This window comes from Aquarana catesbeiana, linkage group LG06, assembly GCF_042186555.1.
Source record: "Aquarana catesbeiana isolate 2022-GZ linkage group LG06, ASM4218655v1, whole genome shotgun sequence".
Lineage (NCBI taxonomy): Eukaryota > Metazoa > Chordata > Amphibia > Anura > Ranidae > Aquarana > Aquarana catesbeiana.
In genome coordinates this window covers 234,531,174-234,549,180 of record NC_133329.1, presented here as the reverse complement: position 1 = coordinate 234,549,180, position 18,007 = coordinate 234,531,174, and the positions used below count along the sequence as shown (strand labels likewise).

The 18,007-nt window shown below is 42.3% G+C and overlaps 1 protein-coding gene across 5 annotated transcripts in view; it reads right to left on the bottom strand.

Annotated features, from left to right (window-relative positions):
• The window catches only part of LOC141146647 (ubiquitin carboxyl-terminal hydrolase 22-A), a 251,632-nt gene that overhangs the window by 37,242 nt on the left and 196,383 nt on the right, over positions 1 to 18,007 (bottom strand). For all 5 annotated transcript variants that reach the window (XM_073633064.1, XM_073633066.1, XM_073633067.1 and 2 more), the window contains 2 exons: positions 3,621 to 3,768; positions 1,244 to 1,349 (listed from right to left, as the gene is read on the bottom strand). In XM_073633064.1, the coding sequence (XP_073489165.1) occupies positions 1,244 to 1,349; positions 3,621 to 3,768 (254 nt within the window). The remainder of the gene's footprint in view (positions 1 to 1,243; positions 1,350 to 3,620; positions 3,769 to 18,007) is intronic.

The following is an 18,007-nucleotide window of genomic DNA, read 5'->3' as shown; positions in this document are numbered from 1 at the left end:
ATACTCACAGCCCAATCCCGCTCTAGTTCGCCAGAAGGAAATGTCCCTCAATTGTCTGGACGAGGACAAAATGGTAGAAGAGGAATGTGCAAGGGTGAGGTGAATGGCAGCATCTACCTTAGGCAAAAATGAAGTTCTTGGCCTCACCACCACCTTCCTCCTATGCAAAACCAGAAAGGGTTCCTTGCAGGATAAGTCTGCCAATCCAGACAATTGCCTCATATAGGGAGAAATACTGTAGCTGTCCTAACTTTTGGGAATAAGAGCTCATATTTACTTGTGGCAAGGACTTCCATGCCTTTGAAAAGCCATCAGCAAAAATTGCTTTGCATTGATACTTGACAAATGGTGAGGAGGCGATATGTCAGGAGGCAGTTGCAGTGTGGCCTAATTCACTTGGTTGGATTGCATCTGGCAGGCACTACCAGGTTTAATTACTGCTGCAACTGTTGTATGTGTACACTGACAGCTGCTGCCCTTTGTAGCTTAGAGGGGCAGCAGTAACAACGACCTAAACTACAAGTGTAAATTAGACTCAAGATGCCTCTAACCTTTAAAACCCGGGCTTTCAACAGCCATGCCCAAATAAGCCAGCGAATGAAGCAGGATGGCAAATTGGTCCTTAGGACAGAAGATCAAGCAAAGCCCATGCAGCGCCTGCAAGGAGTCTTACCAAATATGCTGGAGCCAGTCCGAAGCAATAAGAATCACTGAAGTATCTCAGGGGTAAGCTCATCAGTCAGGGAAAGAGCATTTCTGTAACCACTGGCTCAGACATTAAGGCTGTGGGCAAATGAGATACAGAATCTGCAGGAGAGTCAGCAACTAGGTGATGTGGGTCAAACTCTTGCACGACTGTGGTAAAACCTCAGCTGAGGGGGTCCAACCACACCTGATAAAGAGGATTCCAAAAACAGAAAAAAAGAGAACACGTTTTCTGCTGTGGATGTCAGTGGACATGCTGCAAGCAACCTTGAAGCAATTAGTAGAATGTGAGCTAGGGGGGCCCAGAACAGCGGGGCTGTCCTCCTTAGTCATATGTGTGAATGGGAACACAAACATAAGGTTTTCTCAAGTTTGACAGCAAAAGTAGAAATATGGTTTAAATTCACTTTGTTCGTTGCCATACAAACGTTTTAGAAAGCAAGAGGAAATGTAAATGCCTCATGTTACGGAAAGTTACATTTGAGCTAGTGTATTTTTGTAAAATGCATTTTAATCACTGAAAAGTGGCACAACTTACTGGCACACTTGACAGGTTACATCAGATTGGAGGCCTCCTGTGAAAATTTGGTCTATGATACAGTTACAGTGGTTCGGATTATTGGCCTTTTTTCCATTGTCATCACCTAAAAAACAAAAGAAAAAAAAAGGTAATAGCTGAAAATACTACAATTGCCTTTGGATATTCTTACAAACTGTATACGGATCGTATTTTTTTTCAAAGTTACACGGAAGTGTCATTTTTGGTTTCAACTTTACAGTGTCATTTGCTCATCTGTTCAAAAAGACCACAAATCGGTAACTGATGATGCTGCTTTACTACTCCATCAGTAGGATGAGGGAACGAGCCTGAACCCCCCCCCCCTAACCCACAAAAAAAAAAATAAATACAAATTAACACAAGTGACACACTCAGTGAGATTTGTCCCTACTGCTACTATGTGCTGTCACCAAAATCTTACTTCTGCAATATCGGCCTACCCCCAAAAAATCTTTGCGTGAGGCGGGGGGTTAATAGAACTAAGGGGCTGTGACAAGCCCTTTCCACCCAGCTGCTTCATTCATAGAAGCTGTTACTACAGCTTTCGTGACTGTAACAAGATATACAGTACAGAGGAAGGATAGACGGATGATTGATAAGTCTGCCCCTAAATTCACAGTCCATTCATAGAAGCTGTTGCAACGGTTTCTATAAATGGAGCAGCTGGATGGAAAGGGGAGCCAAAAGGATGACACAGTAGTACAAATGACACTGAAAAGCACACATCTCACTGAAGTAAGCAATATCCCTTCTACTGATTTTTAAACTTAGGCTTTAATTTCTCTTATTACCCTTCCAACACCTATGATCCCTGGCTCTGTTGAGGATTATTCATAGCATAGGGTTTAATATGACCAATGCTTTAAAGTGGGGCAAGCACACTGAATACATTACAAAGCTCTCCCTTACAAATCTACTAAGACTGGCAATCACTGCACCCTGCCAGGAAATAGAATACATCATAAAAAAAGTCTAGGAGGTAAAAAAAAAAAAAAAGTCTAAAAGGTCCCTCATTTATTTCACTCTAGATAGATATCTCCATAGCTGACCATACACTGTCCTGCCAGAACATTATCAGTCCAACACCACCTGAACCCAATCAAATGAAGTCACTACTCCAGTATTTCGAGAGCCAACAAAACGGTGCCAGTGGCAAGATTCCTCTATTCACACTATTGAGCATGGACAGAGTGCCCATTCACGCCACAAAAAGCCTCCATTGTGGATGTGCTTCTGCATGCGTGTTTTTAACACATTTTTCACGTGTTCCAGTGCGTTTTTGATGCTTTTCAGGATGCTATCCAGATGCTTTTTGTCCTCTTTCCTGTTTTTTTTCACTATGCATTGGGTCTGGAGCGTTTTTGATGCTTTTTACCGCGTTCCAGTACAATTCTGTGCAGGATAAACAGCAGCATGTTGCACTGCTGCTATATTTCCAAACTTACCTCTAGAAAGAGTGGGATGCTGCTCGACCATCCCAATGCTCATGAGTGTATGGCCTCAGCCAGCACTGCTCCACTGGTCACGCCCCTGACAAGTTTCAACCCCATCCACCGGGGCTTAGTCATAGACCTCTATGACTAAGCCCAGGTGAGTGGGGCGAATCCCAGCGGGGAATCGCTTCACACCTCCAGCTTCAAGCGGCACTACACTTTTTACCTCTGGAAATGTTCACATTAATCTACATGGTATGTATGCTTTACAAATTAAATACTCAACATAAAAAAAAAAAAAAAAAAAAAAAAGAATTAAATGTAAAAAATTAAACCAAAAAAAGTGAAAAGTGTACTTTATATTTAAAATCCAGGCTTCGTTTTTAGTACCAACTTACAGTGCATCCAGAAAGTATTCACAGCGCTTCACTTTACGCACATTTTGGATTATATTCATCATCCTCCTCAAAATTCTACAAACAATACCCCATAATGACGTGAAAGAAGTTTGTTTGAAATGTTTGCAAATTTATTAAAATCACATGTACATAAGTATTCACAGACTTTGCCATGACACTCAAAATTGAGTTGGGTGCATCCTGGGCTGGGGCAAATGATTCCAAACACCATAAAACGCACTTCCTGGGGGCCATCAATGACACAACCTCCCCCTTCCCCCAGGATGCATCTTCACTCCCTCCCTGATGAAGGTTGCTGGGTTCTGCTCTATGGACTAGGCTCACAGGAGAATGCCACATGAAATGGTACTCGCACATCATAATGACAATACTGTTCTATTCAGCAGAGAGGACTCCCACCGCTAAAGAAAAACAGTATGGACCCTTACTTGTCACACAATCGACCAGTAAACACCTATAATTATGTAGGTTTAAAAAAAATGTGGAGAATGAGAATATGCTCACCTTTGCAGTGTCTGTGCAGTACATCTAATGCAGCAATGAGAAATTCGTGTGCATCCTGTTGCTCGTACCCTGCTAAATGCCGTGCATGTGTCCATACAAGGTGCAGTAGCCTATATGGAATGTGTGGAGATCGATGCCCAGAGTAAAACTAAAATAAAGAAAAAAAAATTACCAAATGAATGCAAAAAAACACCACATGACAACTTAAAATTTATGTTTTTTAACCTCTGCCATAATTGAGCGTTTGGACTACAATATTGCTACTATAGTTAAAAGATTAGAGATAAATGTAGTCATCTATCGTACTTCTCCATAACAAACCTGTTTTATAGCATGCAACAAGAAAAAATTCCGTCAAGAGCAAGAAGTGATTCTGTGTAGGGGATTCTGGGAGACCCTGCCCGCTCTATTGTGGTTATAGCTGGACACATACAATTCTCATTATTATGCGAAATGAAAATAATATTCATGAAACTTTTGACAGGTATAATGCATACAGTACAAGATGAGACTCGTGTAGATACAGTAAATGAAGTCATTTTATTTAAACAGGGTTCCACTACATGATCAACACATAGAATATAAGTTTTCTTTATAAATTTGTAAGGGAAAAAAAAGCGTCCAGGCATGTTTCAGACTGTTTACCACTTGTTTACCAGAAATCAGAGTGCACATCATCTATGTTGGTACAATGCCAGCAGCCATAATTACATAGTCAGGTTGAAAAAAAAAAAAAAAAAAAAAAGTCCATCGAGTTCAACCAATAAAGGGGGGAGGGGGGGAATATACAATCCCATATACTCAATCCTATACCCACAGTTGATCCAGAGGAAGGCAAAGCTGATCCAATTTGCCTCAGCAGGGGAAAAAAATTCTTTCCTGATCCTCAGAGGCAATCGGATATTCCCTGGATTAACTTTACCTATAAAAATGTTAGTACCCAGTTATATTATGTACATTTTAGGAAAGAATAGGAAATAATCCAGGCCTTTAACGCAAGCTACTGAGCTGGCCAGAATCAGCTCTTGAGGGAGTCCATTACACATTTTCACAGTGAAGAAATCTGTATTTGGAGATTAATTTTCTTTTCTTCCAGACGTATAGAGTGCCCTCTTGTCCTCTGTGATGACCTTAAAGTGAATAATGCAACACCAAGTTCACTATATGGACCACTTATGTATTTGTGCATGTTGATCATATCCCCCCCCCCCCCCCCCCCTTTAATCTCTCAAGAAAATAAATTCAGTTCCTCTAATATTTTCTTATAGCTGAGCATGTTATACTTACCTGCTCTGCAGTGGATTTGCACAGAGCAGCCCAGATCCTCCTCTTCTCGGATCTCTTTGGCTCTCCTGGCCCCTTGCCTCCTGTCGAGTGCCCCCATAGCAAGCAGCTTGTAAACAGTTAGAAGAACTGTTTACATCCAATTGGGAAGGACAGTTGGAAAGCATGAAGTGATACCTGGAAATTACTTTGGTTCCAGGTGTCAGATATTCTGGGACCAGAAGGCCAACAGACATCCCCCAACTCTGAGAATAGAAGATGCCCCTTCACAAGGGAAGGCCACATCTCCTTACGATATATGTTACAAGCTATGATATAGCATTGAAAGACCAAGGGACATAAGCAATCATTCTGAACCTCAGAATTACAGGTAGGAGGCACAAGCCTTTTTCTTTTGAAATACTTATTCAAGGAGGGACCAAACAGGTGTTTACCTTCAAAGGGTACTGCGTGTAAAATTTTCATGCAAGGGGAGTTCTGCTGGCATTTAAGCCACAGAATCCTGTGCATGTGTGTACAAACAGAAAGCTTATCCTGGAAATTTGGCAAAATGGATATGCCAAGCTATTCATGCAGTAGTGCAAGGCTGTGGGCAAAAGGTCCATCTGGCTATGGACTGACAAAGGTTGGGAATAGGTTTTAGGGCCATATGTTTAGTACAAACAGCATTGGTCTGACAGATTGCTATAGACACAACTATGGGCTACATGGCACTGCCCGCCAAGACTTACTATGTATTTGAACTAGGGTCTTGCCAATGTAGTTGTAAAGGTAAAAAATGTTTTACCTTCATGCAGTCGCTGCATGAAGGTAACAAACCTTTTAAAATTGTAGCTCCCAGCCCCAAAATACTCACCTGAGCCTGACCTCCATCCAGCGCTGTGCACGTCTGAAGCAGCTCTTCCCGCTCCCCGATCTCACAGGTTGGCTGCGAGCAGCAGGATCCACTGGGATTTAGAATAGGGGCAACTATTAGAGGAGATGGTACTAGGGCCCCTGAACAGGTTTGACTTGCGCACCCAAGGGAGCTAAAGGCTGAGCCTGAGCTAATAAGGCAATCCAACATTTGAATTTGTGATCTACCATGCTTGCAAGCAAAATGTCCCTGATGGGGTACTCATGACCTCCACAGTAGTGGGGCAGAGAAGGGGGTGCATTGGTGCAAGCATCTGTAGGCCGCTTTAAGCCAGTTGTGAAAATTGCTTTAGACATGCCCTCACATTGGAAAACTAGCACATGTCTTCCTGGTGTCCTGAGCCCAAAGAGGAAGAGGAGCATGCAAGTGCAGTTACCTCCACGGGACTGAGGCAGCACAGGCAGAGAGGGAGCTTGAGGCTGCGCAAGCACAAGTGATGAATGTTTAAAGAGCATTAGCCCTGTACTCACCACTTAGTAGCAAGACTAATGAGGGATTAAACCCCTTCCTGGCTTTGTCCTCCACGGTAGGTATACCCCAAAGGGGTCTTCAGAGACTGGGCTCTGCATTCATAAAATTGCCATGTGGAGTGATTTCCCTGAGCAGCACCCACATCATTTTAGCCTCTAACTACTTCTGACCAAACTGCTGGTTTGTGCTAGATCTGAGCTCTGGACACCTGCTGTCTCATCTTCTGCACCAAGTTTTGGCCCAACATTAGGGGTTGATTTACTAAAGGCAAATAGACTTTGCAATTTGCAAGTGCAGTTTCCAGAGTTTAGTAAATGAAGTGAAGCTTCATTTTGCAAAGCATGCTCAATTACATGCAAGGTAAACAGCAATTTTTTCTTGCACATGATTGGATGACGAAGTCAGCAGAGCTTACCCTCATTTACTAAGCTCTGGAGCAAATGCCCTTGCAGAGTGCAGCTGTATTTGCAAAGTGCACAGTCTAACTGCCTTTAGTAAATCAACCCCAATGTGTTTTCAGTCCTCAGTGTCGCCCATTTCTTTGTGCTTCTGCAGAAGAGTTTGGACTGTACATCTGGAAACACCTGTCTGAGATTTCTATTAGATACCTTGTTGATGCAGTAAGACCACCCTTTGTCCTATCGCTGCACTTCCTCTCACCATTGTATATAATTTTTGAACCAGCCGCAGCAACTTCATTGTGTTAGCCAAGTATGGCTTTTCCCCACCCAGTTTAATTCTCCTACACAGCTGATTCGTTTTATTTAAACATGCATGTTATTTTATTGCACTGTTTTTTAAAACTGAACTGCGAAAAAAAAAAAAAAGCAAAAGCATAGCTAAAGCTCGATCCCCAAACCAACTCACAATAAAAAATGTGTCCATACTCTGCACCATTATGGGGAAATGGGAGGTTCTAATCCCTCATGACGGGAAACATCAGAAGTGACAGAGACCCAGTCTTTCTAAAGGAAGCAGTAAGCATTAGTTGCAAGATAAATTCACAGCCTAAGCTATATTCAGGCAATGAAAGGAGATCGCTGTTTGAAGGTGAAGCTGGGCAGAGAGGGAAAAACAATGACCTGGTTAAAGTGATAGGCCGAAAACTACTTTAGGAAGGAAGTTCTTAGCCTCATCACCACCTTGTCTAAGACCGGAAAAAGTGAAATACCTAGCGAGACGTAGACTTTCTAGTTTGTCTTCAGAGATGCCTCTGTCCCTCAGAACCTGGGCTTAACAACCATGCCTTTAGGGGTGTTAAAACTGTTTGAGCCATGCTTTTACTGCCCCCAACCGCTAGGTCATTTAAGTGAAGTCCCACTCTGCAAATGCCCTACAACCGCATGCTAGTGCGGGTTGAAGGGGTTAAAGCATGTTAAGCATCTCCTCACCACCTGTCAAATGCGATCTGAAGAGTGTTCTAAATGTGGGTAACTGAAGGCAAGCCAGATAGTGAATTGGTCCTTGAGACAGAAGATCTAGATTTCTGGAAAAGCCCACAAAAATGTTTGCCAGGTGGCTTAACAGATCAGAGCACCACATCCACCTTGGCCAGTCTGAGAATCACTTGAATGACTGCCATCTTGATCTTGTGAAACAGGTGAGTAACGAATTTCAGAAGAGGAAAGGCATAGATCAGAGTGTACTGATCCCACCAAGCCAAATCGTGTCCAGTGTTACTGCCAGATTAGCCTCGCTGTAGACCGTTGACAGGGCTCTACCTCTTTTGCTTCGACAAGGCTTCTTTTTTCACCCCGATGGTTGATGTATGCCACCTTTGGGGCATTGTCCAACAGACCGGATTAAAATGACACCCCAGCCAGATCAAACCAATGCTGCAGGGACAACCATGTCATCTGAAGTTCTAGAATACGGATTAGGAGATGGCACTCCTCTGTATTCAAGACCTCTGCTCAAAACTCCTCCCCAGCCTGACAAGCTAGCATCTGTAGCGAGGTTCTTTCAAAAGACGGGAAGAAAGGACGTTCGACTCTGGAGCTGGAATTTTGAGCCACCAAGCCAGGACAACCTGGTCTTTGATGCCAGATGAAGCGATCGATTCAAGGACTAGACTGATTTGTCTCACAATGACACAACGTTGTGCTGAAGGGGTGTAGAAAGAAATTCACAAATAGGACCGTCTCGAAGAAGGCTACCATGCATTGTAGGGCTGTCATGTAGATGTGAGGAGTCTGACAGCTCCTGGACTGAAGAGTACAAGTCTAGGAGTAGAGTGTTTTAGGTTTCTACTGGGGAAGATATTCTAAGGGATAAATTAGTTCCAGTGCTGATTTCTAATGTTTCAAGATCCAAACATACCTATGCAAGATCTGGAAGGTCAGGCTATTGTTGTCTGCCAGGTTCTAGTGTCAACTTCTGAAGGTTTAGTATCCAACCAAACCTTTGAAAGGTCTTGAAATACTTTAGTATTAAAAGGTTTTATCTATGACGACAACGAAAGAGGGAAATTAGGTGTTCCAATCGTTGAAATAATTGAGCAAGGGTTTGAAGTTTAATATTGAAACAATGTTTCAAATCACTTCATAAAGACATACACAAATGAATAGCTACAGAAGAATTTCAAAGACCTGGGTGCTCAACAATCCACAGTAAAACAAAATCATCTACAACTAGCATAATAAAGTGCTCTTGCTACTCTCCTAGTGGAAATCCAAAAGAGATAACAGAGTGCCGCATACAATTCTGAAGACAGACTTTTAGAGAAAAGGAGGTAAAAAAAAAAAAAAAAATCCATCAATATCAACATTTTATTTCTACTGAAATTACATTGTACCAATTGCAAAGAAGCATTTTTTTTTTTTACAGAAAATGGTATGTTGTTTCTTTATTGAGACAGATGGGACCAAATTTTTTTGACCAAAGCACAGAAATCTAAATAATGCCAAAAGGGTTCATATGATGATTCTTGCAGTTGTACAAATCTCTCTCACACATCATTAGAGCCCAATTTGAGCGAGAAAAAAAAAAAAAAAGGATTTTTATAACAGCTTAACTGTAAAATCCTTTTCTTTTGAAGTACATCACGGGACACAGAGCCATAGTAATTACTATGTTGGTTATAGTCCACCTTCAGGTGCTGGATACTGGCACACCCTAAACAGGAAGTTGCCTCCCTATATAACCCGTCCCACTACTGGGAGTATCTCAGTTTTGTAGCAAAGCAATACAGGTGTATACTAGAAAGAGGGGCGGGACATCTGTCCCGTGATGTACTTCAAAAGAAAATGATTTTACAGGTAAGCGGTTATAAAAATCCTATTTTCTTTAATCGTACATCACGGGACACAGAGCCATAGTAATTACTATGTGGAATGTGCCAGAGCAATGCCAACTGAGGGGAGGGAGACACAACCAAAGTAGGGCACCATGAGATCAGAGGATTTATTTTGCTGCCTGCAGTACACTGCACCCAAAGGCGACATCCTCGTGTCTTTTTACAACCACCAGATAGAATCTGGTAAATGTATGGATTGAAGACCAAGTTGCGGCCTTGCAGAATTGAGCCATGGAGGCTTGGTGATGCACTGCCCACGAAGCACTAACAGCCCTAAAGGAGTGCGCTTTGATTTGAGAGGGTAGAACTACCTCTTTAAACCATAAGCTTGAACAATTACTTGCCGAATCCATTTAGAAATAGTAGATTTCGATGCTGCCTGTCCTTTTTAGGACCTTCAGGCAACACAAACAATACATCCGTTTTCCGAATCTGAGCAGTCGCCTTTAAGTAGACTTTGACTGCTCTCACAACAACAGGAGAATGTAGTGATTTTTCTTCCATAGAACAGGGTTCTGGAAAAATGAAGGTAGAACAATATCCTGGTTTAGATAAAAACCTGATATCACCTTCAGTAAAAAGTTAGGATGAGGATGCAATACTACCTTATACTTGTGAATAATAAAAACATGGCTCTTTACAAGAAAGAGCAGCCAATTATGATATCCTTCTTGCAGCAGATATGGTTACCAGAAAAAATTGTTTCCTTGTCAAAAAAGGACCAAGGGAATATGTCGTATCGGCCCAAAACTGGTAACATTTTTTTTTTTTTCCTCTAAGTGAAGTTTTCTTGGTCCCTTGAGTTTTTTATGATAAGTGGTGTTTTTTGCTTTTTTTTGCTGTTTTATCGAATTGTCCCTGATTGGCCACCTTCAAATATATATATATATATATATATATATATATATATATATATAAAATTTTATTTTTTCTTTATATTTTATTTACAGATTTTTTATTTTTCTCATTAGGTAAATTACATTAATTAATTGAGACCTATTTTAAATTTGTTAATATGTACATTCATATTTTCAATCAAATTCATATGCTTTTTAAATGTTTTGTTTTTTCTGAATGCCTGTTTGCAACCCCGATTTTGTGAGTAGCGCTGCTATGCGCATTTGAAATCTTTCTCCACAGTACTTCCCCGTAGTATCTTCTTTTGTCTTTTGGGTTGAACATGATGTCCTGCACTTCCAAGCACTTATCCCATTGACCACGATCCAGGGCCATCCTCTTTGCTTTTTTGAACTGCAGCATATCAGGTGACTGATTGTTATCATAGGCTGAAGGGTTGATATCCTATCATTGCTGACCAGTGGGACTGTTTTCAGGAATTTGCACAGTATTTCAGCTCATGTCACACAAATGTATATCCACTGTCACTTTGTCCATATTAGCATCATGTTTTATTTTTGTTAACATATTTATTTTTATGTCACTTATGTAATATATGTTATTTATTCATGATCACATCGTCATCCTATAGTGTTTTTTCCGCACCAATTATTACATCTACTTTTGTAGTGTTGTTCTACTGCCATCGCTGTATTCACTCGTTTTATATAAGCGGGCTACTGACTGGTCTATCAAGAACAGATCGACTAGGTAAACCATAATCGTTATACCTTGGGCCCTTAATATGGCTAGAAGAGGGGCCAGAACCTTTAACACTCAAGGTGCAGTAGCTGGACTGGAAAGCAGAGCTACACACTGAAAATGAAGATTTTCCACCTTGAAAAGTAGATGTTACTAGTGAGCGAGGAAATAGGCATATGGAGGTATGCATCTTTGATGTCGATTGACGCCAGAAGTTCTCCTCCTTGTAGGATGGAGATAACCGATTTGGATTGACTCCATATGAAAAAAAAGACTGGTTATATTCAGGAATTGAATTTAGATTTTTGAGATCCAGACTGTCCATTGGGATTTGGCACCGTGAAAAAAAAAAAAAAAAAAAAAAAAGGAGGTTTGAATCAAACCCTAACCTCTGCTCTTACATGGGAACCCCCATGATCACTTTTTTCTTTTACTCTGGATCCTTAGAAACGTTTGATCTGAGAAAACAAGGAGACTCTTCCTGCCAGATCCTTGAGAACTGCAGAATTATTCCCCCTATTCAACTGAACCAGACGGTGGAAGCCGCCGTGACTGCCTGGAGGCTGATGCCTCTAGCACAGGAGAAGGAGCTTTAAAACGAAAATACATTTACTTGTTTTCTTAAATGGCAAAAGGGGTGCTTTCCACTAGAATTTCTTTGGATGTATTATCCAAAACATCCCCAAATAGCTGTTTCACCGCAAAAAGGAAGACTAGCCAGGAGCTTCTTACAAGGCGTTTAGTGAAGGGGCAAGGCCTGAAGGATAGAATCTCTCATAGCAACTATTGCAAACATAAAGCTGCCTCCTGGGCCTGAGCAGGATAACCTTGAACACCTGTTTAAACTGGTCTCTTAATGATTAACCGCTTCAGCCCCGGAAGATTTTGCCACCTTCCTGACCAGAGCACTTTTTGCGATTCGGCATTGCGTCGCTTTAACTGACAATTGCGCGGTCGTGCGATGTGGCTCTCAAACAAAACTGACGTCCTTTTTTCCCCACAAATAGAGCTTTCTTTTGGTGGTATTGGATCACCTCTGCGATTTTTTTTTTTTGCGCTATAAACAAAATAAGAGCGACATTTTTTGGAAAAAAAAAACGCATTATTTTTTACATTTTGCTATAATAAATATCCCCCAAAAATATATATACAAAATTTTTCCTCAGTTTAAGCTGATCGTATTCTTCTACATATGGTAAAAAAAAAAAAAAAAATCGCAATAAGCGTTTGGTTTGCGCAAAAATTATAGCGTTTACAAATTAGGGGATAGTTTTATGGCATTTTTAGTAATTTTTTTTTTTACTAGTAATGGCGGCGATCAGCGATTTTTATTGTGACTGCGACATTATGGCGGACATGTCGGACATTTTTGGGACCATTGTCATTTATACAGCAATTAGTGCTATAAAAATGCACTGATTCCTGTGTAAATGACGCTGGCAGTGAAGGGGTTAACCACTAGGGGGCGGGGAGGGATTAAGTCAGTACTAGGGAGTGATTCTAACTGTAGGGGGGATGGGCTAGCTGTGTCACTACACTGATCACTGCTCCCGATGACAGGGAGCAGAGATCAGTGACATTTGTCACTAGGCAGAACGGGGAGATGCTGTTTACATCAGCATCTCCCCGTTCGTCCTCTCCGTGAGGTGATCGCGGGTATCACAGCGGCGATCGAGTCCGCGGGACCTGCGACCCGACTCACGGAGCTCCCGGCCGGTGCGTGCCGCCAGCGGCGTGCACGCAATGGCACGGCGGGAAATTCAAATGGACGTACTTGTAAGCCCATTTGCCCAGCCGTGCCATTCTGCTGACGTACATCGGCATGCGCTGGTCGGGAAGAGGTTAAGCAATTACTGTCAGCGCAGGCTGAGACACTCAATCTGCCAGAGAAGAAAAAAAAAAAAAAAAAACAGGGCTTGGCTGAGCAGGCTTTCCTGAACTTGAGGGAGACCCTTTTAGCTCTTTTTTGGGGGTGTTTCAACCCCCCCCTTCTGACCATAGCCCTGATGCACAAAGCAGAGCTACTACCAGAAGAAATCGCATCCACTGCTTGAGCAATAGTCCAGCTACTGCCGCTATTAGTGCTCAGCCTAATGCAAATATTAAATGTGTCAAATAGGAAACGCCTGCATCACCAAAACCTCTTTCATGCTCTTCTTTGCTCTTATGTCTCCAACAATTTTGCAGCCAGCATAAATTGAGTTTCTTTTTCTTTTTTTTTTTTTTTTTTTGAAAAATTTTTTTTTGAGGTTTACATAGCATAAACAGGTACAGTGCAGTAATATCAAAGCAGGTTATCTCATATACATACAAATAAATGCATATGTCTTAGCATAGATAAGGCGGGAACAAAGCAAAACTATCTTGTAGAAATGGGGGGGGGGGAATCTGCCAAGCGGATTACTGTTTCCTAAAGACTAAGAACTGATTAACATAATACCCAGTACGATGGGTGTATTACAGTACATTACAATACAACCTCAGGAGTGGAAGCATAATATAGACAACAATGTCCTATAAAGATGCATTATGTTCAAATAGTAACAATGTTGGCTGTGTGAGTAACCAATGTCAGAGATACGGGAAACATGGAAGTCAAGGGGCTGTGATGACTTTGTGTAAAATTATGGTGTATGGAAGCTGGGGGGGTCCGTCTGGGTAGGATACTTAATTTTAAGGTTGCCCAGAGAATTTGAGATATCTCTTTTCAGGTACCAGTCAGTGTATCGGAATGGGCGCATGACATCTTGTAGAGCCGTCTGGGCGAATGTGGCTTCTATATATTTACGCCACCTCATGAAGAAGCGCGAAGTAGAGCGAAAGTTCAGTGAAAGGGTGTCGAGCCGTTCCATGTAGAAAAGTGACATCATAGCTTTTTTTACTTCGGGTAATGCAGGTGGCGTCGTTGAAATCCAATTTTTCATTATCGTTCTGCGGGCTACTAGAAGGAGTAGATGTGCCCATTGGGGAATATTCGTAGGTCCTCTGGTTGTTGGAGGAGCTGTTTGGGGCGTGTATCCAAATAGGCATAATAGTTGATCCCTTGGGATTTGTGCTTTATTGATCCTGTCAATGTGATCCAAGACAGCGTTCCAAAATGTAGTTATGGCTGTGCAGTCCCATAGACGGTGCAATAGGGTGGGGCGCGGTTCCGAGCACCAGGGGCATTTCATTTGACTTGGATTGTCTTTGGTGAAGTAAAAAGGGTAGTATGCTCTGTGTATAATTTTGAATTGGGTTTCCCGCCACGTTTCAGATATCGTTAGTTTGCGGACTTGTCTGTATCCTTCAAGTATTTTTTCTGATAGTTCCTCATCTCCTAAGATACCAGACCATTTATGAAACGGTTTGAGGTGGTATTTTGCAGATTGATGTTGGATGAGGTAGGAGTAGAGATTGGTGATGGAATAGTCATTTTGCAGTAATACTGTGTCTATGAAGGATTTCTGGAAGGGATCAGATTTGGGTCCATAGCAAGCCTTCAAATAGTCGATTAATTGAAAGTAGAAGAATATATGTTTTGATGGTAAGGAGAATTCGCTTGCCAGTGATCGGAAAGGTTTGAAGCGTCCCGAGGTGCCTTGGTATATGGAGACTACTTTCGTGAGGCCATTGGATCCCCATTGGTCAAACGCTTTGTGCATCGTGGATGGGAGGAACATAGGGTTTCCTTGAATGAGTAGATGTCTTGAGATATTTGAGGGGAGCCCCAGTAATTTTCGTGTTTCTCTCCAGGCAATTATAGTATCTCTGATAAGTGTATTTGACTTGAGGTGAGGTGGTAGAGCGTTGAGGTTAGAATGGAGGATAGCTGATAACGTGTGAGGTGAGGTCATGGCACCTTCAAGAGAGGTATTGCAATATTTCGACTTTCCGTTTAGCCAATCCAAACCTTGCCTAAGCAAACAAGATAGATTATAAAAACGTAAATTGGGCAGACCCGCCCCACCCTCGGACTTCGGGAGACATAATTTTTGTAGCGCAATACGTGGTTTTTTGCGAGACCAAATAAAAGTAGTTAATGCTTTATGTATTTTCTGTACATCTGAGTGTTTTAATAATAAAGGTATGGTCTGCATTGGGTAGAGCAAGCGCGCAAACGACACCATTTTGAATAAGTGACATCTCCCAAAGAGCGAGAGGGGGAGGGCCGCCCAAGCTTCCAACTCCTGCACAATCTTAGTTATTAAAGGTGGGTAGTTAAGTACATAAAGAGAAGAGGGTTCACGTCCTATGTGTATGCCTAGATAGGTGATATATCGGGTTGTCACTGTGAATGGTGATAGATGTTTCCACTTAGTTGACAATCGTGGGTGTAGTGGCAAGATTTCGCTTTTATCGAGGTTAATTCTAAAGCCCGAGCTCAACTGAAAAGCCGCAAAGAGTTCTTGCAGTTTTTCAAAGTCTGAAAGAGGATTAGTGGAGAACAACAGTATGTCGTCCGCGAATAAAGCGGATCTGAGAACTTGGTCTCCTATTGCGATCCCGCTAACCCCATCCTGTGCGTTGAGTAGTCTGGAAAGTGGTTCTATGGCCAAGTTAAAAAGTAAGGGGGAAAGTGGGCAGCCCTGTCTCGTTCCCTTAGTCAGAGGGATCGAGGCCGACACGAAGTCAGGAGTGACAAGTCGTGCCGTCGGGGATGCATACATTTGTTGAAGGAAACTCAAGATAGGGCCCGTGAAGCCAAATTGTTGTAGTACTCGAAACAGCCAAGACAAACTAACGTTGTCGAAAGCTTTCTCGGCATCTAGTGATATAATAGCGACATCCTGGTCTGGGTGAGTTGTAGCGTAGTGTAACGCCATTAGTACTTTTCGTATGTTTAAAGTGGCTGATCGACCTGAAACAAATCCCGATTGAGCTGGGTGAAGCAATGAAGGGAGAAGACATGCTAAGCGCGACGCAATAATTTTAGAGAGGATTTTGACATCTACGTTTATGAGGGATATTGGGCGATAAGAACCTGGCAGTTGGGGGTCTTTTCCTTTTTTAGCTATCAGTTTGATGTGGGCTTGTGTCCCTGTAGGGAGATATGGTCCCCCATCCCACATGGCTGCATATACGTGTTTTAGGGTGTCTGGGATGAAGTCGTTGGTCATTTTATAAAATTCAGCTGTGTAGCCGTCAGGACCCGGGGCTTTAGTAGATGACATATTTTTGATCGTTCGTCGGATATCGTCGGTTGTGATAGGTGCATTAAGTGCCTCTAGTTGTGCAGCTTGAAGTCTGGGTAGATGTACTTTGGATAGGAGGGCTTCCGTAGTGGCTGGGTCAGTTTGGTCAGCAGCATATAAATCTGTGTAATATTTTGTGATTATGTTACTGATGTCATCAGTAGATGTAATTAGGGATCCATCCGCATTTCTCAAAGTAGAGATGCGGGTGGGTCGTCTCGTTCCTGCACATAGTTTAGCCAGTAGCTTGCCAGCTTTGTTGCCATACCTGTGGAAATGTAATTTAGAGTATGCCATCCTAGCCGCCTCCTGTTGTTCCGCCCAAAGATCAAAACGTGCACTTAGCTTGTCTCCATGTTCGGATATTATCGGGTGTACGATTTAAAGTCAAGCAGTCATGGGCTGTACGTAGCGCTTCACTAGCTTGCCGGTATTGTTGTTTAGAGTGTTTTTTGAATTGTGTGGTATATGAAATGATCGTCCCTCTGAGGAAGGCTTTGCCAGCTTCCCAGAAGAGATTGGGTTCGGTAATATGAGCTCCATTGGTGGAGACATAATCGTTCCACGCTGTGTTTAGTGTGTGTTGAAAATCTTGGTTGTCCATCAAGTAGGATGGAAAGCGCCATATGGGCGAAGGAGATGAAGGTGCCATCTGTGTCATGTGTATAGATATAGGGCTATGATCTGATATCCTAGCGTCTAAAATTTCTGATTCACATAGGGTGTTGATTAGTGCAGGGGAGGCAAAGAAGTAATCGATGCGTGAAAAGGAGTTGTGTGGGGGTGAGAAGAAAGTGTATTCCCTATCTGTCGGGTGGTACAGACGCCAAGTATCAACATATTGCATGGAAGCAATAGCTTGTGCCAGTAAAGTAGAGTCAGGCGCCTGCGATGTGGGATGTGTTCGGTGGGTTGAATACCCTGTGCGGTCTGCTAGTGTGGACATGACCGAGTTGAAGTCTCCGCCTACTAGGTGTAGTGTTTCAGGAGCGGAGAGTATCCATTGCACCATGTCTTGGAAGAAGGAGGTGTCTGGCGAGTTAGGAGCATAGATGTTAGTGATAGCCACTTGTTTGTTGTCTAATGTCAGGTGTAGGGTCATTTTGCGGCCTGATGAGTCAATCCTAACGTCTCTTAATGTATGTTTTAAGTTTTTATGTACTAATATGGCCACACCTGCTTTGCGGCCTAGTGCAGGTGATCCATATACTGTACCCACCCATAATTTACGTAAGCGTGTTAGATCATCTGCAGACAGGTGTGTTTCCTGTAGCAGGGCCACATCTGTCCGAAGACGTTTCAGATGTCTAAGGATAGCCATCCGCTTACATGGAGAGCGGAGTCCCTTGACATTCCATGAAGTAAACTTTAAGTGGTTCTCACCGGTTGAAGAGGCCATGTCTGATGTTGAGGAGTATATTGGGTTAAGCATATGGAATAAGGTCCCCAATCGGACAATGCATCTGCAATCTGAAGGTCACCTAAGCTTCCTGAGGTTATAAGTATTGAACAGGTGACTACATTCGATAGGTAAACATAGCTACGAACAATAGAAAAGAACAGCTTGGCAGAAGTTAAATAGGAAAAACCTTTAGCATGTATTATGGGCTTCACTTTTTTCCACATGAGGTTCTATTACTTTTCATGG